This window comes from Vicugna pacos, chromosome 9 (assembly GCF_048564905.1).
Source record: "Vicugna pacos chromosome 9, VicPac4, whole genome shotgun sequence".
In the NCBI taxonomy this organism is placed as follows: Eukaryota; Metazoa; Chordata; class Mammalia; order Artiodactyla; family Camelidae; genus Vicugna; species Vicugna pacos.
Window position 1 is genome coordinate 62,204,473 of NC_132995.1, and position 24,142 is coordinate 62,228,614.

Below are 24,142 nucleotides of genomic sequence, written 5' to 3' on the forward strand. Positions count from 1 at the left end.
AGCGTGGGGTGGCGGGAGCTGTTAGTTAAAGTCTCCAGGAAAAGCTTCACGAAGAGGAAAAAAAACGAGAAACCCTCAGGAAGTAGTAATAACACAAAGGCTCGCCACAGGCAGGCGTCTAAAATTTTCTCAAGTCAGGAATGCTTACGACTCCAAAAGATCCCGCCGATGTCTTTTAAAACACTGGCGGGGCAGGAAAACTTACACTAGCGGCGAACGAAAGGCAGAAAATTTGCGATTGACCCCGGAAACATTTTATTTTGCGTAGATATCTGAAGAATTTCCCTCTGCGATTCGTTACTTGATCCGGAAGAAGAGACAGCAAGCATCACCTACGATTGGACTGTAGCATAAGGGCGGGGCTTTAGCGAGCCAGTCACCTAGGCAACCGGATATGACGATTCCGGAAGGTGCCGGGCTGAGCTTTCCTCGGGCAAGCGGCTTCTGTGGGCGGGGTCCACCGATCCTGCCTGGCTTGGTCTTCACCACTGATCCGGCTCCGGTAGGGGCGGTGCCACTAAGGGCCACGCCTCCCGCGCTGATTCCGGATGACTGGAGCGACGGCCTATGCTCTGAGGGGGCGGGGACTGGAACCTGCTGCTGTTTCGGAGGCTAGGGCTGCAGCCGCCCCGTCAGCCGCTCCGATTCTTCCTGTTTCTGGTGGCTGCGCCGCCTCCCTCTGAAGCCTGAGGATACGCCCTCCCGAGACCGCGTCGAATCCCTCGTAGTTGCTCCAGGGCAACTCCAGCCCAACATTCTCTCGCTCTGGTTCTCGCCCCTTGGAGGACCTCGGCCCCTATACTCCCCGCTTTCCTGGATGTACTGCCCCCTCCCACCTGTCTAAAATGTCCAATAACCTACAGAGGGTCTTCCTGAAACCTGCAGAGGAAAAGTCAGGCAGCGCCTCGCATTGGTAAGTACCGGTTTCGAATCTCCCTCGACACAACCCGCCCCTCGCCCGTCTCTTAGCAGGAAGTCGAATCGGCCGTCGTTTCCTGACGTTCTGCAGTTCAGACGCGAGTGGGTGAGCACTCCAGGGGAAGGGCGCGGCACTTCGGCATTTAGAGCCCTAGAGCGCTTCCCTCTTGGAAACGTAAAACCTCAGGGCCTGACGCAGTCAGCCTCTGCCCTTGCTCCGCAGGACTCCAGCGTCTGAAGTTTCATAGGCTGACAGAGTAGATCTCCACGGGAGAGGAAAAGCAACATGGCGGGCGCGTCTGTGTGACCAAAACCTTCTGGAAGATTCTCGCGCACTCGCAGAAAGACACGCAGCAAGCAGCGCGGATTATTAGCAAGTGCAGCTCAGGTGGCGCTGGATCTTCAGTGAAAATAGCTATAATTTAAGAGATTTGGGAGGAAAAGACACGTTTTTGTTGTAATTGATGAGTACATGAATATAGAAACAAAAGCTGTCCTGGAATAAGAGAAAAGGAGTTTTTTTTTAATTTAGAGTAATATTTTTATTTGAAGATAAGAAAAGTAAAAATAGAAGAATTATGTAAAATCAATCCGTTGTAACAGCGTATTTGAAGCAGGTGTAATGAGAGTGCTGCCTCGAATTGGATGTATATGCCGAGGAACTACATTTGACAGGTGGAGATTCCAGTATTTTTTGGAAAGACTTATTTTTAAGCTTAGACGATAGTTTATCACTCAGTAGATTTTTTTAAAGCTTGTATTAAGACGAAATAAAACAGGAACAAAATTGTTAGTTAAGGTAGAGTATTTTAAGTTGTACTCTCCATAGTTTGTGAATATAAAAGTGGTGAGAAAAAAAAAGTTAATGGGTCTCTGCAGAAGGAAAATATGAAGAAGAGATTATGGAAGTGGATATTTAAAAATTAAGAAAGAGCATTTATGCTTGAAGAAAATCAGGCTCCCTGGTTTTAATCCTAAATTTGTAATAACAAAAAAATCTGTGAGACCAAGTGACCTGGTTTCCAGTGTGTAAATAAGAGCACTTAAGAGATATTTTAAGTACTAAATGAATTAATATACTAAAATACTTAGTATACGAAAATGGAAAAGCATTATTTAAATATTAGCTATTATTATAAGATACAACTTTACTTCTGTACAAATTTTAGCCCAGGAAGTAGGTAGTTACGAGTAGATACAAAACCTAATTGTAATAAATACTTTGTTAAAAAGCACACATAATATTCTGAAAAGAAATAGTCACCAGAAGTGGTGAGCTAAAAATATATTGAAGAACTGCCAAGAAAGAGTTGATTTCAAATGGTAACAAGAACCAGCTTTTGTGTATGTATATATTTTTGGCTTATTTTTGGTGAAAGTTGAGGGTAAGGGTGGGGGGGAGGGTGGGGGGGAGGCAGAGACTGCCCTGTATAGTTATGCAAAAATAGAATTACTCTTTAATGATGGTTCATTTCTTCTGTCTTATTTTAGTACCTGGATATTTGATGACATCTACTTTACCCAAATCTAACACAGTTTGTTTCAGGATTGCATTCTTTTTCAATATCAGAAATCAGAAACCTTACATTTTTATTTATGGTATATTTGAACTATATTATCCAGTTTCAGATCCTTTTGACTATCTCTATATTTTTTAAAACATTATAAATTGAATTGTGTTTTAGTTGTATTCATCAATAATGAGTTCACTAACTCATTGGTTTATGCATTGTTTTCATCATCTTTGAATGCATTTATTTCTTCAAATCCCTGAGGTTTTAAATCACATATTTGGGTTACCAGATGTCTTTCTGAAGCTATTTGGCACTTACTTTGGTTATTGGTTTCATATTTGGTTCTATTCTGTTTTGCGAGTAACAGTCTGCATGACGTCCAAGTAAACTTTTGTAGATCATTGGGTTAATGTCAGCTCGTTCGTTTATTGGAAGGTTAATTTTCTTATTTTTTTCTGGTAATATTTTTTGATGGTACTAAGTCATTTATTTTCTTCATAACCTTAAAATGACTAAATGATTTTCTTATTTTCTGTAGATACTTGAGTTTTTCTTGAGTTATTTATTTCCTTTTGTAAAATTTCTCAGTAATGTGGTGCAGAATGCTTATTGTTTAGAAGTATCCCTTACTTCATCAGAGCATAAAATGTAAAACCCAAATTTAATCTTATAGTACAAAGGAAAAATCTGGAAGATATTTGTGACAGTAGGCATTAAGTTTATTTAGATTTGGGCTTTATATGCAAAGAACAAAGTAGGAGTCAGAATGCGACAGTAGAAAGAAGATAGAGTTAAAGAGATCTAGGTTCATATGCTGGTTCACCATTTATTATCAGTATAGTTCAAACAATTGGTTAAAAAATGTTCACTGAGTGCCTACTTTATGATAGACTGTGCTAAATGGAGAGACTTACTCCATTTAGGATATGGGCAAAGCCCATGAAAAACCTTCAAGTCTAGAGGGAAATATGATACAGTACACTTTTTCATAGTATTATGCATAGGATGATGCTTTGAGGGCATAGAGAAAGGGAATTCTAGGAAAGGTTTCTGGAAGGGCTGAGTTGGGGAATGTAAGTATTAGCCATCCAATTAAAGATGATACAGGCTATGCCCAGGCAGACGGAATTGATAAATAAAGCACCAGTATGACGTATTACTAGTAATTGGTGTTTATTTAATACCATACTACTAGCAGGATAGATAAATAGTTTTTAAGGATTTGCTAAAGAGGTTAGACTTCATCTGTTGGAGATCCTTCAGAGGATTTTAGGAAAAGAACTATCATGGTCAGATGTCATTTTAGGTAACTGATGTCAGTGTGGATTTGGGGGTGAGGGATCGGGCATATTAAAGATTCTATTTCAGTTGTCCTTTTAGAGATTCTGAGAGTCTGCACTAGCTGATATAGAATGGGTTGGATTCAAAGAAATATAGAGGGGAAAATAGGCAGACCTGGTCAGTGAATTGGCATGAAGAAAAGGGGATCAATTATGATGCCAATTTTCTGGTAGATATTGGTAAGTTAATTTGAGATGAGGAACACACCAAGAAAGCAATCAGAGAGATATTTGAATTTGGAACTCAGGCAGGGTCAGAGCTGGAAATTAGAGACTTCTGAGTCATCAGCTTGGAGGTATGATAATAAAAGCCTGTGATGATACATCTTACAGTAACAGCAATTAGGATGTCATGTGATTGGCAGTTGGCTTCTATCCGCCTTTGACCCTTTGTTCTTAATTAGGGAGCTAAAATGAGTGTCCTCAGCAGGGGGCTTGGTTTGATTAGAAAGATTCTATTTCATTGTCAGTTCAGTGTGCCTTTATTAGTTTTGTTTAGTTTTCTACAGTGTAAGTGTTTTTATCTTTACTTTTGTGATTTGTGTGTGTGAGAGAGAGAAAGAGAGACACACATACCATACAGGCTAACTGAAATCTGTTTCTTACTTATTTCTCCGTTCATGCATGAATATTTTGGGACCCTGTTATGCTGGGGTTATGTTAAAGTAAATACAGAAAAGTGGATGGGATTGCCCAAGACAGCATGTCATTCTAAATAAGTAATTTAATATTACTGAACTTAAATTTTCTCAACTATAAAATGGAAATGGCAGAACCTACCTTGCTGGACTGCTTATTATGACAATTATTTATAAAAGCATATCTATATAGTGTTATAAGATATATCTTATCATATATCCTGTTACATTATGTACTTGCATATACTATGTATGTACATAATGTTAAATCATAGAGAGTAAGATGGAAAAAGGTCTCCTAGCAGTTGAAAAATATATTTTGCAAAATTATCTACAAAATGTTCATTAACCTGCAAGATTTTTATCATTCCATATTCTAATCTGTGAATGCTTCATGTAAAAATTAGAATAGTGAAAAATGTCAGAAGTTACATAACATTATAAGTATGTTTAATGTATCTTTTATTAAGGTTCTCACATTTTCAAAAGATTACATGATTCATTTATTTACTTGTTCTTGGGCACCAATTATATAGTTTAATGGAAGATGACATCTAGCATATATTGGGAGTTTACTATAATCCCAGCCAGTTATTTCATTTACTTCTCATAGCAAGTCTTATTGTTCCCATTTTACAAATCAAGAGTCAAAGAGGTTAAGTAAATTTACCAAAATCAATCAACTAATAATTGGAAGGGCCAGGATTAGAAGCCCATAATCTTTCTAATGTTTTCCTCTGTTCTCTTTTAAAGCCTTAAACTGTGTTATTTTCCCATTGTAATTTCTCAGTCAGATCCTAGCTGTTTTAAAGTAATTAACATGTTGATTATTCTTAAGTGATGTACTAGAGCATAGGATGCAGAATCTGGTTCTAGATTTAGTTCTAATTTTGGCTAACAGAATATGGTCTTTAAGAAAACAGATTCTTTATAGGGTTTTAGTATCTTAAATGGGAGGTTGGTCTCTTCTAGATCGGAAAAAAAATGTATATTGATTGAAGAAATGTGAACTTCACCCTGATTTATCACTTCTCTCCTTAGCATTCTGCATTTCAGTTTAACTTTTAGAATTCATTTCATTTGTTACTAAGAAATCATGGATTTTTAAAAATTATAGCTTGTGGGATTCAGTTCAGCTAATATTATTGTCTTCTATGTGCCAGTTGCTCTGTTAGGTGTGGAGAATATAAGTATGAATAGGATAACACACTCTTAAGGATTTTATGGTCTCTGGTAGATTATATGAATCTTGACTGATATATTCACATAGAAAAAACTGTATTTTCTTCCCCTTTTTAGAGGGGAAATGGGAGGAGAAGAGAGAGAATATCTGATTAGATTTGAAAATAGTTTGTGCAATATAAATGTTTTTTATAAAGCGGAAATATAGCAGCCAAATAATAAAGTATGTGAATGAAGTATCAGAAGCGTGTGTGATTTGTTAAAATACAATGCCAATTAAAATGTGCTTGCCCTGCTCAAATAATTATAAAAGCATGGGTCTTGTTTGTTGAAGCATCTATTGTTAGCCAGCTGTTACTGACAAATGAAGTACATAAACTAAATGAGACTAAATAATAAAAGGTATTGAGACAGTTCAATATTTGAAATATTTGTTTTGTTTGAAAGAGCTGCATTATTTTTTATATAATTTTTGAGGGCCTACTATGCTTGATATTGGATGAACAGTTACAAAATCAATGATATGGTTTCTAACCTTGAAGAGTTTCAATCTCATTGAGGAAAGCAATACTTTATTCATCTTTAAAAATTAGCTAACAGATCAAAGGCAATACAGAAAGGCAATATAGAAGGCAATATTTAACTCCTAGCATTAATGGCACCAATGGGAGTGCTTTAGGGATTCCAGGTTGGAAGAAATTAATGTGAGTTTGAGTGACTAGCATACATTCCAGGGAGAAGATGGATTGATTCTCAATTTACAACTATGTTTTAAGTTATTAGAGAAGAAAAAAAAAACCTTGAAGAATACTTAGAGTAAATAGTGTACATAGGAATCCAGAATAGCAGAGACCTCTCTGGTAAGACCAGAGATTTTATGTTGAGAAGTTATAGGTGGTACTGTTGTAGAGGTTGGTTAAGGCTAGTTTGTAGATGATTTTCGTGTCAAGCTGAATTGGCAATGATGAATTATTGAACTTTGAGCAAAGAGGATGAAAATAATTATTTAGTTTGACAGAAATATATAATTATAATAGCGATAGTCAGAAAAACTAGTTTAAAAGTTAGAACCAAATGTGGGGATGAGATAATGAGGACTAGACACGGTGATGCAGGTCTGATCTAGGTAGTGGAAGTGGCAATGGTCAAGAAAGAGAACGAGTAAGAACTGTAAAAGGGGAAAAAAGCTTTATAGAATCAATAATCCAATCAGTACACATTTATTGAATGTTTACCCTTTGTAAACATCTATATAAGGTATTGTGGGTGAATCAAAGGTGAATATGGAGGGTGGTAAAGATAGAGATGATTAGATGTTTTAAGACCCAAGTGACTTGGAATATAGTGCTGACACATGACTGGATGGTAAGATAGAGTACTAGTTTCTAGTAGAGAGTAATTTTATCTTTAAAGTATTAAAAGTGAAAATATTTGATCAGACATCACAGATGTAGAACTGAGGCCAATATTAGGGGTAAGGAATAAAGGGATAATGACTGTGAGAGTCATTATTGCAAAGGAGATAGTTGCAGGTAATAGCTGAAGCCTTCAACATTGGTACAGTCTTTAAGGAAGAATGTCTTGAACGCAAAACAGGGTCAAGAAAGTGCTTTAGGGAGTAGTCATAGTTGGATGCTTAAAATGCAGAAAATGAATAAGAAAGGGAATATTAAGAATGACAAAAGAAACACTGCACACAATGGAACTCATGATAGGAAGAAGTTCAAGATGGAGGGATAATTAGCTAGCTGTGCCTATTTCAGCCAAGTACCTTAGGGAATGAGGATAGAGTAAAGCCAGGTTTAACTATGAGGATATTTTTGGTAATCTTTGAGAATAAGGTAGAGTAGAATAATGGGAAAGAAAATAGATTGTAGAAAAGAGTGGGTTTCAAGACAACTTTCTGGTACGTCAGTGACCAGAAGTTGGTAAATGGTCCTCATTGTGGTTCATTAATACCATCTACTAACTTCCTGTCACTGAACTTGGCACTCACAAGTCAATCTTCTCTCTAATCCTACATGACTTCTCTCTAATCCTACATATGGATAACCTCTTTGTTACCTGGTCTTTCAGTACAAAGATCTTTTTTTCCAGTTTATTTTCCATTCTATCACCAGCTAGTCACTTCTGTAGTTCTTATTATCAGATGAAATTGCTGCATCTACAAAGTTCTTGATTCAGACATCCTTCTTTCCAAACACCAGTTCCTATATTTCTAGCTTAGTTGTTTAAGTACTCCCACTCTGTTTTTTACCTTTATCTGGCCTTTCAGTCCATTCCCTTTATTTTCTCCCTATTTTAGCCTTTTATGTTCTCATTTCCATCCCATCTAGTATAGATTTTGTATTTCATCATTTGATCATTTTTTCAATACCCTAAAATCTTTTGTTCCTCTTTGATTTTTGTTATACTCTTCTGAAGACACCCCAACCCTGGATGAACTCATTGACTTACTTTCTCTTTGCCTATACCTGATGAAACAAGGGAAATCTCCCAAGAGCAGAGATTGATATCACTATAAATTTATAATCATTACCAATCTCCCTGGGCAATCAGTGCTGCCTGATGAATCTAATATTTTATGAGGTCAGCTTATTTTCTCACAAAAGCTATTTCAAATCTTATGGATTTTCCTCAAGTCTCTTCCTCTTTTTGCTCCTCTTCTTAGCAGATGATGTCATGTCCTTTTTCACAGCTCAGATAAAAGGTACTAGATCAGAATTAACCTTCTAGCACCAAAGCTTTAAATTGATCTGCAGATGTACCTAACCTCTCTTCCAGTTCCAGTGAAGAGAAATATTTCATCAGCTCTCTTTATGATGCAATCTCCACCTGTCTTCTGGTCCCAATTTCCTACCTCCTTTTCAAACTTTACATTATTAATTATCCCTCTTTCTCCTTTATTAACAGTCTCTTCCTCTTGATGACTAACATGAGCATTTATGCTCTGGTTCACCTAACATTAAAAACAAGAAAAAAGAAAGATATTTTCTTTGACCCCATTTAACCTCCAACTATTTACCAGTTTTTCTCTTCCCCTTTATTGTCAAAGTTCATAAAAGAGTTGTCTGTCCTTGCCATCTTCATATTCTTTCTTCATAATTCTCTCCTGGCAACTTCTTTCCCCACCAAACTGCTCTTTTAAAGCCATCAGTGATATTTATGCCATTAATTTCAGTGTACATTTTTAACCTGTATCCTACGTGGCGCCTCAGAAACTTTCAATAGACTTGGCCAATGTTTTTTGAAACTCTTTCTTCCTTTGACTTCCATTGTATCAGAATCTCTTGGTTTCCTTTCTACCACTCAAAGGAAATGGGAAGCTGCTGACATATTTTAAGCAAAGAAGGGACAGCTTTAGAGTGTGAAATAATTTGAAAAGGAGAAGATATGAAGCTACTGTAAATGTCCAAGCCAGAGATGATGTCTGTTTGGACTATAGTAGTGACAGTTGATTTGAAAAGAAATGAACAGATGAAGAGAAAGTTAAGAGGTAATATCAATAGGATTTTGTGATAGATTAAATACAGACAGTAAGAAAGCAGAAATTAACTTGTTCGGACTTAGGCTTTTAAGATAGTTGGGATGCCACTTACTGAAGGAAAAACACTGGGGAAGGCCATGTTGAGTTTTAAGAGCGTTTGAGATTCTGAGTGGAAATGTCAAAAGTCTGAATCTCAAAAGAGCTAAGATACAAATATTTGAATTGTTGATATCGAAATGGTAATTTAACTGATGCCATGCATCTAAAATAAGTCATCTAGAGAGAGCTTACAGAGTAAGAAGAGAAGAATTCACTCTAAACTTTGGTGAATTCCAATGTTTGAAGGTTGATTCAAGTAGGATGAGTTGGCAAAGAAGATTGAGGAGTCATACAGGGGTAAACGTGTCATATCTAGGAAACCTTGAGGACAGAATGTTTTAAGAAAAGGAGTGAGCATTTTGGTACTCATCCAAATACATCATTTATCTCACTTAATAATTGCCTATCTTCATGTCCGTGTTTCCAGCAGTTTAAGTTCTTTCAGGAATTGTGAGTTGAACTAGCTTGGAGGCTAGCAAATATTTTCTGTAAAGGGCCAGATAGTAAATATTTTAGGCATTATAGGCCATGTGATCTCTGTGGCAACTTCTCAACTCTGTTGTTGCAGCATGAAAGCAGCCATGTACAATGCATAAAAAAATGGATATGAGTGTGTACTAATAAAGTTTTATTTATAAATACTGGGTTTTGAAACTCATGTAGTTTTCACATATCACAAAATATTATTCTTGTGATTTTTTTCAAATTCAAAATATAAAGGCAATTCTTAGCTTGTGTACTACACAGGAACAAGACGGGGGACAGATGTGGCCCACAGGCTATAGTTTATTGACCCTTTCCCCATAACTAAACCTACAACCTCAACCATAACAGACACTTTAAATTTTGGTTTAATATGTTAAAGTTGAATGAGTTCTGATCCAGTTTATATTTGCTTTTTGGGGTATGGGGAGGTGGTGAAGGTGGGTTTTTCTCTTCACGTCATTAAAGCAAGAACTCATACTTTTCTTTGTTCGTGCGTCTCTTTAAAGATTAACTTTTAATTTATTGAAAGTAATAGAACATTTTGAAGTACTGTCAAATGGCAAGAAAACTGTTTTAAACATTTGTAAAGATATAATTATGTTATTTTGGGTTGCAGAAAGGTAAAACTGAGTTCCAGTGCATCCTAGGATGCATAGAATTTTTGGCTTCGATTCGTGTTAATACCTGAGGGTTTAAAAGTACCTGTAGGCAGTAAAACACACTTTTGCACTAATGAGAAGTCTGCTTATTATTATTTTGTTCTTAAGTTTTTTTCTTCATTGACCTTAGTCATATAAGGTCATACTGGGTCTGTAAGACATGGACTCTTTACCCACGTTGCTGGAATTTAGCATGAGAGACTGTGTTGGCTAGTGAAAAATATTAATATATGATGACAACTTGTGGTACCATGAAGGAAATTGATAGATGTAATACTATTAATTATAAAGGAAGATCAAGGGTAGTTAAGGTGGCCAGAGAATGTATCTCCTGGGAAGTATCATTTATGTTGAGACTTAAGTTATATGGATGGGAGAGAAATACTTAGGTAGCATGTGTGATGGCCCTGAGTCCTGTGAGGGCTTAGTATTTTCCAAGAACTGAAAGGTGATTTTAGGTATATATAACTTGAAGAGTCTGCATTCAAGAAATCTACAAATAATTGATTATACAGAGACTGTTATGTATTAGATTTTTAAAAAATCAGACAACCTGTGCTAAGAACTAGTTCATAAGTATCAGAATTAAAATAGGCTAGGTTAAAAAAAATGACTTCCAGTGTATTCCGTGTTCATTGAAAACCTTTCAGCTAAATGATGTTGATATTATAAATATGGACTGACAGACAGTTGGAACTAATATGAGTAATTGCCACACCAAGATCTATTTAGCACCAAATATCAAAAATGTGCTGAAACAATAAATCAAAGAAGAAACTGGTTCCTACATGAGTAACTAAGTTTAGTCTCCAGAAATAGTGACACCCTAAGGTATCAACATAAGAGATGCCTTAAGCAAAGAAGTATGGCTGACAGTAGAACTTGTGAGTCATTATTAGAGGGAAGAACACAGAACAGATTGGGTGAAGGGAGAAAAGAGTGAGGGAAATGGAATAAGCATAAATGGAGATGAAATGAGAGTCCTGATTAGTAATAATAAAGGAGAAAACAAGAGGAAAGAATTTAAGGAAAAGGAGAAAGGAAAATGCTAATAGTGTAAGAGGAGCATGTTCTAGTAGGCAAAATTTTATCCAGGGTAAAACCTTAGAAAAGTCTACTTTTAGTTTTAGAAATAAATGCTAATATCTTATACCTATTGCCTAATCATGTGAGAAGATCTAAATCAAAGCTGATCATATCTTTGATTATTTCTTCTACTTCTTCAAAATCTTTGTTGTGCAGTATATCACTTTGAAAATGCAAAGTGACAAATTACATACTTTTATTTTATGAATTTTTGTATTTTAAAAATAATATTTGCAAATATGTTTTTAAATAAAATGTATATACCATGTAGTATGTTGTATTTATTTACTCAATGTTCTTTTAAGTGTTTCAGGATGCATGTACCAAGTAGTTCAGACGATTGGCTCGGATGGAAAAAATCTTCTGCAATTACTTCCAATTCCTAATTCCTCTGGAAATCTTATACCGCTAGTTCAATCTTCAGTCATGTCTGATGCTTTGAAAGGGAATACAGGAAGCCCAGTTCAAGTTACTTTTAAGACTCAGATTTCCAGCTCTTCCACAAGTTCATCAGTTCAATTGCCCATTTTTCAGCCAGCCAGTTCTTCAAACTATTTTCTTACAAGAACAGTAGATACAGCAGAAAAAGTTAGAGTTACTTCTGTGGGAACTGAAAATTTTACCTCATCAGTTTCTAAAGTTCAGAGTCATGGTGTGAAAATTGATGGACTCACCATGCAAACATTTGCTGTTTCTCCCTCCTCAACACAAAATGATTCATCTTTTATTTTAGTAAATACCCAGAGTCTTCCAATGACTGTCAAGTCTCCAGTTTTGCCTTCTGGGCATCATTTACAGATTCCAGCCCATGCTGAAGTGAAATCTGTACCAGCGTCATCATTGCCTCCTTCAGTTCAGCAAAAGATACTTGCATCTGCAACCACAAGTACCTCAGGAACAGTTGAGGCCTCCCAAATACCGACTGTTATTTATGTATCTCCTGTAAATACAGTGAAAAATGTAGTTACCAAGAACTTTCAAAACATTTACCCAAAACCTGTTACAGAAATAGCAAAGCCAGTGATACTAAATACCACACAAATTCCAGTGAATGTTGCTAAGGAGACACAATTAAAAGGTGGTCAGCATTCTCAAGCTGCTCCAGTGAAATGGATTTTTCAAGAAAATCTACAGCCTTGCACTCCATCTCTTGTTCCTGTTAAATCTTCAAATAATGTGGCTTCAAAGATTTTAAAAACTTTTGTAGATAGGAAAAGTTTGGGAGACAATACTGTTAATATGCCACCATTGAGTACCATCAGTCCTGGTGGGACACAATCCAAAAGTATGCCTATTAAAGATAATGCTTTGGTTATGTTTAATGGGAAAGTCTACCTGTTGGCTAAAAAGGGGACAGATGTTTTGCCATCACTAATTGACCAACAGAATTCTGTTTCTCCTGATATTCCAAGAAAAGATACATCTCAGATAGTGAGTTCAAGTCCAGTCACAGAAATATCCAGAGAGGTTGTAAATATTGTTTTGGCTAAAAGTAAATCTTCCCAGATGGAGACAAAATCACTTTCAAATACCCGACTTGCTTCCATGGCCAATCTAAGGGCAGAGAAGAATAAAAAAGTGGAGAAACCATTTCTTTCTACCCCAGATCCACATAATATGAACCAATCCATTAACTGCTTAAAACAGAGTAAGACTTTATTCACAAAGCCAGACTTTCCAGATGGATTTAGTACAGGACAGAATGCCCCCAGAAAAGGAAATATCATCCAGAGCATAGAGAAAATAAGTTCCTCTGTTGATGCAACAACTGTTACTTCACAACAGTGTGTTTTCAGAGACCAAGAACCAAAGGTAATTTTCCCATGTCAGGGTGTTCTTTTTATCTATGTATATAGAAATCTTTTCTTTCTTAATTCTCAAAGTTATCTATGATACCTCTTTCCCACTCCTCTCCCATCCTCCTCTTCATCACACACATACCATACAGACATGAATGCTTAAATAAGTCAAAGCTTTCATCAGAAGAAAACTCTTCAGGAGTGTGATAGAGAGAACTCAAGCAGTATCTTTCTCTTGAATCATTTGGCATGCCAAGTCTTTAAAACAAAACTAAACAAATCACAGAGCAACAAGGTTTAGAAGAGTTAGAGAAGGACAATGTGAATTCAAATCTTAGTAAAACTGTGTGTGTGTATATGTACATACTTATATTTGTACACTGAAATACATATACATACATAAATATTTCAGAGCCTACTTTGAGTATATGCACAGATTATTATTATACATAGAGGAGAGCTGGGATTTGTTTGTTTCTTTGTGGTGTTAGGGAGATATCTGGCAGGTTTTTTTTTTAGGTGGTGGAAGGGGTAGGACAGGGCTTATCTTTCAGTCATTTGTGGAAATAGGATTTATCAACATCTTGATTGGGTTGGGTTTTTTTTTTCAGTAGACAAGTTTCCTTTTCCTTTTTTTAGCCCTTCTTTCTGACATCTCATTCAATTATCCAACATACCCACATAGTTACCTTTCTGTTCTACTTAAGATACGTGTGTCTGTGCTCACTAAATATTTGTACCCAACTTTTCCTTCTTAGGGGTCTACTTAATAACGTCAGCATTTCTCCCCTTCAGTACAGAATTCACTGAACTTCAGAGATGTAAGGAGGTACATTCTGATTAAGTATAAGATTGATTAAAGGCATAAGAGTTTTCCGAAACATGACAGTTTCCAAAATAAAGCCATATAGATTACTTTTAACTTGTCATTAGTCTCTATTCTCATTTCATTTGTTTCAGAATTGACTACCTGCTACTTTTCTAGTGCAAGGAAGTAAAATTGCAAGGGAACATCGTGGATTTGCTCAGTTAAGTTCAGGTTTTCAAGTGTGGGTAGTAAGGCAAGAGTAAAGCAGTCCAATCATTTAGGACTTTAAAGCATGACATTTTAAGTAAGATGAGATAATCACTTAGTTGCTAGTCTGATAAAATAGCTTAAGTAATTGGCAGTATTGTTTGTGTGTTTTTTTTTCCTAATTCCAGATCCAGAATGAGATGGCATCAACATTAGAAAAAGTTACTCAAGAAAGAAATAACAGGAAAAATTCTCAAGGAAGAAGCAATAAGGCATATCTGAAGAATGATGCTGAACTTAAAAAGATATTTGGTCTCACTAAAGATTTGAGAGTATGCCTTACTCGGATTCCTCACCATTTGGGCTCTGGAGAATGTTTTGATTTATTTAGCAATTTGGTGAAGAGTGATACTTACAAAGAGACACAATTTATAGTGAAGGAGGAAGGGAGAAAACAGGTAATAGATTTTGAAGTGTCCTTTGTATGTACTCCAAAGATACATAAATGTATTAACTTTCTTGATAGGGTTTTTTGTCTTGTGCATTAATATGAATGATAGTTGTTACCAAATTTGAGTATATATGTATTATACCAGAGTGGTTTTGAAAAGAACCATGTATGCACAGATAAAAATACATTCCCAGTTAATTTTTTTTTAATTTTAAGTATTTTTATTCACCTGCTGTTTATCATAAAATTTTAAGAAAATGACTTTTTAATTAGTTATCCTACTTTGAAGACCATATCTAAAATAAATAACAGAACTGAAGGAAATATAAGCATGCAAATATTCACTACAGTATTACTCTTAATATATAAAACAGCTTAAGAAATCTACACAATAATGATGAAAAGAAATATCCCTCTAGCTTTGTCTACTGTCATTCTACTTATAAATATTTTACCATTGTTTAATATCCTGAGCTACAGATCAGAGACCAGTCAGTCTTTCCCAGTGGTAATCTATATATGCCTACCATGCAGAGGAAAAAATAAATTCTATTTCTTAGGCTCTTCACAAATTGTTATGTTTTGGTAGTAGACCAGTACAGCTCCTAATACTCAACTTAAGCAGGAAAATGTGAATTAAGCAATTCTCAGTGAATACCATCAGGACATTGCTATTCACTTTGATGCCATACAGTAGTAAATGCTAATTTCTTGCTGTAGTTGTTCTCAATAGATCTTGTTGAGTTGAATTTAATTGCTAAATATTTATATCTGCAAACTTCATTAAATTTGAGAGTACACTATGTATACAGCAATAATATTTGTTTTTCTTTTGGAATCTTACTCACAATTGCAACAGGGTTTTGATAAGAAAAGAAAAGCAAAAACAGCTAAGAAGATGGATCACACAAAGAAGAGAAAAACTGAGAACATTTGTAATACAGCTCTAAATGGAGGAACTAATGTCACTAGTTCGCAAGACTTTAGCAGTATTTTACCAACTTCAAATGTATCACACTGTAGCAATCTCTCAAGCCTCAGCAAAACCAGAGAAGAAGAGAGACCTGAGATAGAAGATTGTACCCAAGAGAACCAAGAGAAAGGCACACTGAGTTCAAGTGCAGCTTTTGAACAAAGTCATTCCTTCAATAAAAATTATACTGACGATATTTTCCCCATGACACCACCAGAGTTAGAAGAAACCATTAGAGATGAAAAAATAAGAAGACTTAAGCAGGCACTGAGAGAGAAAGAAGCAGCTCTTGAAGAAATGCGTAAGAAGATGCAGCAAAAATAAAATATTGCTATGCTAAAAGACTTGAATGAAATAGCTGTGTTTTTCATATACTTTTGCATTAAGTTAATTATAGATGCATTCTGAAAGCATCTTTGAAGATGAAACTTGTCTTTTCATTATAAAATTGATTATAAAATTTTATTTAAGGAGTACGGAAAAGGTTAATTCACTTGTGACTTTTGTGAATAATCCACATGTGGTATCTGGGTCTTTGTCCAGACCTTTTTTTGAAAGGAGAATTTTTCTATTTTTCTTTTACTTTAACTAGAATTCCCCAAGTTGGAATATTTGTTATTGTTTATATCTTTAGCTAAATTGCACAGATGTTATTCCAGCAATAGGTATTTGTGTACTGCTGAAATTAACAATCCAAGAGAGGAAATCAGCTCTAAACAGCTTTGTCAATTGACTTGTGTATGTATATGTCTTTTTATCCATAAAATGATGATAGCTTCTACTCATCTTTGATGTAAATATTTTTTTAATTTCATGAAAGAAAATGTATTATAGCAGCATCACTTAAAAATTCAAACATTTCTCAAGCGTGAGGGACACTTGTTTTGTAACTTTGACAAAGTAGTTTCATATAATCCAAAATGGGTTTTAGAATTTAGGCTATATAATGTATTGTTTGCTTAAAGTGATATGTTACTATTCCTATGTGAATGGTTCCTTGTTTTTTTTTTTTGATATGTACATATGTGATTTGGATTGTATGAGAAGTAAATCTGAATATGGCCATATTTCATACTTTTTGAAATTGTAAAGTGTAGTTTTCCTAATAGAGGCAAACAAACATTTTTCTATCTGGTTGTCTTTGGTTTGGAGAGTGGTGTAGAGATAGAGATTAAGGAGAAGGAGGAAAAGAAAAAGAAGGAAGAAGGAAAAATTTTAACAATTAACAAATTCCTGGAAGTAAGTCAAATAAAATCTGTACATTGCCAACAAAATAGAAAACAGTACATCAGAAAATACTGAGAAGGAGCAGAACAAATGCAAACTGAGCACCAGATTCTCCTGCCTTTTTGGTATTTTTGTAACAGCTTTATTGAGATAATTCACATACCATAAAATTCACCCATTTAAAGTGTATAATTCCGTGGTATTCGTTGTATTCACAGAGCTGCACAGCCATCAAATGATCTAATTTTAGAACATCTTTACTATCCCCTAAGAAATCTCATAAGCATTAGCAGTCACTCCCCAGACTCGCCTTTTCCCAGCCCTTGGCAGCCACTAGTACACTTTCTGTCTGTATATTTGACTATTTTGGACATTCATATGCATAAACTAAATCATTCAGCGTATTTTCTTTTGTGACTGATTTCTTTCACTTAGCTTAATGTTTTCAAGTTTCATTGTGCTGTGTCAGGTCTATTAGTACTTAATTCTTTTTAAAATTGCTGAGTAATATTCCATTGTATGGATATACCACACTTCATTTATCCATTCATTTGTTTATAGACATTTGGGTTGTGTACATTTTGGATAGTAGGATGTTATGTTGCTGTGTTGCCATGAATATTTGGTACGTGTTTTTGTGTGGACCTATGTTTTCAGTTCTCTTGAGTACATACCTAGGAGTGTAATTGCTGGGTCATATCCTCTTTGAAGGGCTGCCAAACTATTCCAGGCAGGTTTTGCTCCCCTTACCACACCAAAATAGATCTTGTTAAGGACACCAGTGACTTCCATGTTGCTATATCTAATGGTCATTTGTTAGTCTTCTTAATTATCTATTAGTGGGAATATAAGTTCATTAATTACCACCTATGAAAAATTTTAACATTTTATTATTAAAGAAACATATGTGTGCATTGTGGGAAAAATTAAAACACAAGTTAAAATATTAAAAATTAACATTTCATATTCCCATCAAGCTAAAATATTAAATTTGGGTGCTAGGAGATATATAGTTAAAGGCCATAAGTAAACATATTATTTAAAGTCATAGGTCTGGATATCTTCACTTAGGGAAATAGTATAAATGAATAAGATAGAACTGTGGGCTCTTATGTCTGAGTACATTTAAAGGTTTGAAGAAGGACAATCTCAAGTGAAATTTGAGGATTGGAAGAGATTATTGAATTTGTATTTATAAATCCTTCAATAGTGCCTGACACATAGCAATGTATCATTGTTTTTAATTCTTATTTTTTATTGACATGTTGATTTACAATGTTAGTTTCAGGTATACAGCAAAGCGATCCAGCTATACATATACTATCAGTGTTTGTTAAATAAATTAAACTAAAATCATCCTAATAGACATATTGCCTCCATCCTCATTTCATTTTTTTCTTTAACCTCTTTTTCAGCCTACTTTCTCCTTTTGATTTTTTGGCTTATTATTAAGACTTTTTAGTTCATGGAATCAAGCACCCACATTTCTTCTCATAATGTATTTCATGATACGGAAATGTGGCTTGAATACTTTACAGCAAAATTCTCAAAATTTGTCTATACTGATGATCTTAAACTCCTACCCTCTCATTCTGAAATTCACTCAAATTAGGGTTTTATTTTTACCAGTCTACTAAAGCTGTTTTTCTCAAGGTCTCCAACAGTCATCGTATTGCTACATCTAACTGTCAATCCTTAGTCTTTATCTAACTTGACCTGTCAGTAGGATTTGCTACTTTTTATAAGTCTGTCTTTGAACTTTTTTCTTAACTCTGCTACCAGGACACCATATTTTTTATTTCCTACTACCTTATTGGCTGCTCCTCTTCAGTCTCTTTGGCTGATTCCTCCCCTTCTCCTTGATCTCTTATTGTTGGAGTTACTTATTGCTCAGGTCTTATATGTCTGTTTTACACCTATATTCACTTGTGATAATCTCATCTAGCTCTTTTTTTCTTTTTTTTTAAATTGAAGTATAGTCAGTTTACAATCTGTCAATTTCTGGTGTACAGCATAATGTTTCAGTCATACATATACATACATATATTCCTTTTCTTATTCTTCATTATAGGTTCACCTGGAATCTGACCATTGTTTACCACCTCCACTGTGACAACCTTGCATTATCTCTTATTAGAATCATTGAAATAACTGTCTCCCTGCTTCCACCAGTGTCCTTCTACAACCTTTGCTTAGCACAATAGCCAAGTAATTGTGTTAAAAGTGTAAGTTAAGGAGGAGGAAAGGACCAAAAACCAAATAGGAAAATGAGGAAAATATATGAACAGACAATTTGCCATGAAAGATTTTTTTTAAAAACCCTCAAACATATGAGAAGTATTCAAATTCACTCAAAATGAAATAAAAATTAAAGCCACTCAGATACCATTTCTCATTGGTCAGAATGGAACATTTAAGAATATAGCAACACATTCTGTTGGCAAAGCTGTGAAGAAATAGGCATGTTCATACATTGCTGATGAGAATGCAAATTGGTACATGTAAATTGGGAATGCAAATTCTTCTGGAGGGAAATTTGGCAATGTCTAACAAAATTACATATGTATTTACCTTTCAATCAATGGGGCTATCAATTCTGTTTCTAAGAATCTATCCTGAAGCTATACCTCCAACAACATGAAAATATATAGCTACAAAATATATTAGCTACAATGTTGTTTTTAATTGCAAAGTATTGGAAACAACATAAATGCCCATTCATAGGAGAGTAGTTGAAAAAAAAAACATAAAATGAAAAAAAAAAAAGCAAAGCACAAAAGAGTATTCATAGCATGTTACCCTTCATATAAGAAGAGCTGTGAGAACATACATAAACATCTGTTCACTTGTACAAAAAAACACAGGAAGGGTAAACTAAAAGCTAACAAGACTGACTACCAAAGGGGCAGGGATAGAAAGAAGAGGGGAATGGCAGTGTGTCAGCAAGGATGTAGTACAGTAATATTTCTCTGATTGTATCTTTTTGTATAGCTCTTAGAATCATGCTAATGTCTTGTATAATCTTCACATAATCCTAAATAACTGATTAAAACCAAACAGGAAATGGGGGCAACTCAAATGAATACAAATGCTAACAAATGAAAGTAAATGTATTGTGAAAGAATAACATGATAATACTTAAGGGGATGAAAAAGAAAACAACTAACTAACCAAAGTAACCTAGAAGCAGTATAGATACTGGGCACAAAGCTAAAGACTTAAGCACTGTAGTTAGTGAAAGTTTTTCTCACAGGGGTATGAGTCAGCAGTCCTGAACTACTTTTGCGTGTACACTAGAATAGAACAAATGAGTACATATATTGCAGATAATGAGAGCCAGGTTTCTGACTGTTGGAGGAAGACATTATGAGGAAAGGAAGAAAGTGAAAATAAATCCTGTAGTATTGGATTGGAACAAGAGGCATCAGTATAAGCTCATGATTTTTAATATATATTCAGACAGATTAAGAAATACACATATGGGTCTATGTGTGGCATACATTCACATATTTCCTAACTTATTCACTGAGGGCCGAGAAGCAGTGATACTCCAGAACAAAGAGCACACCTAGCATCAGTTCTTGGCTTCTAAATACCATTCCCCAACGTAAGGAACCAGGGCTCCTTGAATAAGTTGATTCCAGGGTGGGCTGGAGCAAAGGAAATACAAGATGATCCTAGAACATTTTGTGATGTCAGAAGGTTAGGGAATGTTCCTCTCAAAGATGGAGGCTCATCAAAAACAGAGAAGCCACTCTGAAAAAGTGCCTATTAACCAAAACTGGAATAATTTGAACAACAATTATGATAGTGTTTGACTTTAACTCCCTGGAATAAAATATACCCAGTGAGTCTATGCTATATATAAAAATCAAATGCATAAATGAGGGAAAAGGCCCCCAGTGTCTCGGGGCTGCACTCGGGAGCAGGGTGGCTGGGAGCCACAGGGAGGGCCGCAGGAGGGCCGCGGCCCGGGCTCGGAGTGGGCCGCTGCCAGGGGCCTCGAGTGGACCTTGGCGGGTGGCGAGGCGGCGGCGGCGCGGGTTGCGCGGCGCGAGGCCTGCCCTCCGGGCAGGATGCGAGGCATGTTGGGAACCGCACTTCCTCCTCAGGGGCCTTGAGAAAACCACAGGGTGCAGGGCCAGGCAGGCCGCCCCCGGGGAGCCGGCAGGATGGCGGAGGGCAAGGCGGGCGGCGCCGCTGGCCTCTTCGCCAAGCAGGTGCAGAAGAAGTCAAGCAGGGCTCAGGAGAAGGTACTGCAGAGGTTGGGGAAAACTGTGGAAACCAAAGATGCACTGTTTGAGAAAAGTGCCAGCAACTTCTACCATCAACAGGCTGAAGGCCACAGCTATACAAGGACCTGAAGAACTTCCTCAGTGCCGTCAAAGTGATGCATGAAAGTTCAAAGAGAGTGTCGGAAACTGCAGGAGATTTACAGCAGCGACTGGGATGGTCGAAGAGCTGAAGGCCACCGTAGTGAATAATGCTCTCCTTTGGGGAGACTATGAAGAGAAGTTAGCTGACCAGGCTTTGAGGACCTTGGAGAACTATGTAGCCCAGTTCAGCGAGATTAAGGAAAAAATTGCCAAGCGGGGCGGAAACTCGTGGACTGTAACAGTGCCCGACACCACCTAGAGGCAGTGCTGAATGCCAAGAAGAAAGATGAGGCCAACACTGCCACGGCAGAGGAAGAGTTCAACAAATCCCAGATTGTGTTTGAAGATCTGAACCAGGAACTACTAGAGGAGCTGCCCATTCTTTATAATGGTCGTATTGGCTGTTATGTGACCATCTTCCAAAACATTTCCAACTTGAAGGACGTCTTCTACAGGGAGATGAGCAAGCTGAACCACGGTCTGTATGAGGTGATGAGCAAACTGGAGAAGCAACATTCCGACAAAGTCTTTGTGGTGAAGGGACTCTCAAGCAGCAGCAGGCACTCCTTAGTCATCTCTCCCCCGATCCGAAGAGCCACAGTCACCAGCCCTCTGACTTCACCTACCAGCGCCTCTGCACTTTCCTTGAAGAGTGAGAGGGACTCCATCTCAGCAAGTGAAGAAGAACTGGCATCTGATCCAGGCCAGAGAGAAGACAACTCCAAGATTAAAGAAGAGCCCTTGCAAAACAAGGAAATAGAGGAGGAGGCCGAAGCAAGTTCCTCTGAGGAGGAAGAGCCGCTGCTCGCCTGCAATGGCCCCACCCAGGCCCAGGCCTCCCCCACCACTGACAGTGGGGAGTCCCAGGAGGAAGTTTTTTCTTGCTCCCCAGCTCCATCACCAGGCAGAATCCTGATCTCTTCAGAACAGGCTTCATTTTTCCCAGAAGCAGTCGTCCGAATCTGCACCTCAAGTGAAGGATCTGAACGGCCAAAGAAGACAGCCTCAGTGCAGAGGGCCTCCGCACCCCACAACAGGCTGCCTCCGCCCAGGGCCACTCCCAGCCCCAGGTTCTCCTTGAGGAACGCACTCTCCAGCTCTTCTGCCTCCTAACAGGGTTACCTGCCAGCCCTAAGGCCTCCTCAGGGGCTGAGGCCCCAAGTCCTAGGGCTTCCTTAGAGGCCTCTCCTGATCCACAGCTGCCAAGAGAAGCCAGCAGGAACTCCTGAGGCCAGAGAAAAGGAAAACATTGACAATCTGAACCCAAAAGAACTTGGTTCTTCCCCTACCATGATGACCTCTCAGCACCAAGCTCTTCAGCTTCCTGTGTGTGCAATTCCAGGAGAGAGCCACATCACAGCACCTGAGCCCCAAGAAGAGGTATCTATGATTGAAAATGGACGGCTCTGAAGAGGAACTGCCAAGACCTCCACACACACACACCTCCCCAGAGAAGCTCCTCAGCTGGAGGATATAGGTCAGAGGGACTTAAGATCCAGCATTCATGTCTGGTTTCCCAGATAGTATGAACACTGGCGGTCTCTAAAGATCTAGCATTAATGGAGGTTTTAGCACTGTTAGACTAATAAGACTTTATATGTTAGTTAAAGTGGGGCTAAAATGACTATAAAAAGCAAAAGCTTCTGCAGACACAAACATTCGTCCACACAGAGACATATAAGCACACATACTCAGAGAATAGTGAACAGATCTTTGATTTACCACTCATTTTGTAAGACTTAAAACCAAACAAATGGATTTTCAGATTGTTATATAAAGTATTACCCTGAAAAAAACTAAGTAAATGAGGGAGAAGGGACAACTCTTCATTACAGTTGAAATTCAGTTAATAAGTGTAGATGGAAAGGGGAAATAGAGAATTATCATTGTAAGTGTCCTAGTAGTAACTGTTGCAGACAAGATTCATCAATGAGTGCTACAATTAGTGGGCAGAAGTTTGAGAAGAAACAGGATTTGCTGCCTCAAACTATCTCCCCCAAAATACTCTTTACTTATAGTAACTTTATAGGGGAGAAACCTACCAGACACCAACCTATCCAAATGATCAAGATAAATACAAGTAATAAGACACACCAATATCATAAATCCCTTGATATGCTGCATAAAGTTTTTTTTTGTGTGTGTGGTAGTCCTTCCAAAAATACAAAACCTTTGTTATGGACTGAATTGTTGTGTCCTCCCTAAAATTAATATATTGAGGCCCTAACCCCCCCCCCCGCCAGTGTGGAGATGGGGCCTCTAAGGAAGTAATTAAGGGTAAATCAATGAAGTTAGAACACTCCCTCACAACATACACAGAAATAAACTCAAAATGGCTTGAAGACTTAAATATAAGACAAGACACTATAAACTTCCTAGAAGAAAACATAGGCAAAACATTTTCTAACATAAATCTTAGCAATCTTCTCCTAGGGCAGTCTACCCAGGTAATAGAAATAAAAGCAAAAATAAACAAATGGGACCTAATTAAACTTTTGCTCAGCAAAGGAAACCATAAATAAAACAAAACAACATATGGAATGGGAGAAAATATCTGCAAATGATGCAACTGAAAAGGTTTAATTTCCAAACTATACAAACAGCTCATACAACTTAACAAAAAAACAAACAACCCAATCCAAAAATGGGCAGAAGACCTAAACAAGCAATTCTCGAATGAAGACATACAAATGACCAATAGACACATGAAAAAATGCTCAGTATCACTAATTATCAGACAAATGCAAATCAAAACTACAATGAGGTATCACCTCACACCAGTCAGAATGGCCATCATTAAAAAGTCTACAAACGATAAATACTGGAGAGGCTGTGGAGAAAAGGGAACCCTCCTACACTGCTGGTGGGAATGTAGTTTGGTGTAGCCACTGT

At 36.9% G+C, this 24,142-nt stretch overlaps 1 protein-coding gene and 1 pseudogene across 4 annotated transcripts; both read left to right on the forward strand.

Moving 5' to 3' along the window:
• Positions 1-419: 419 nt before the first annotated feature.
• LRIF1 (ligand dependent nuclear receptor interacting factor 1) lies at positions 420-18,242 on the forward strand. 4 transcript variants are annotated; one of them, XM_006197442.4, is made up of 4 exons: positions 420-913; positions 11,715-13,221; positions 14,412-14,681; positions 15,534-18,242. In XM_006197442.4, the coding sequence occupies exons 1-4, from the start codon at positions 846-848 to the stop codon at positions 15,969-15,971; spliced, it is 2,283 nt and encodes a 760-aa protein (XP_006197504.2). In that variant the 5' UTR covers positions 420-845; the 3' UTR covers positions 15,972-18,242. The 4 variants fall into 4 exon arrangements, with proteins under 4 accessions (XP_006197504.2, XP_031536171.1, XP_015099855.1 ...); XM_031680311.2 differs by having other exon boundaries at positions 11,723-13,221; XM_072968038.1 differs by lacking the exon at positions 420-913 and adding an exon at positions 1,013-1,593.
• A 2,804-nt stretch (positions 18,243-21,046) lies between these two features.
• On the forward strand, positions 21,047-22,666 carry LOC102530663 (bridging integrator 2 pseudogene; annotated as a pseudogene).
• Positions 22,667-24,142: the final 1,476 nt, after the last annotated feature.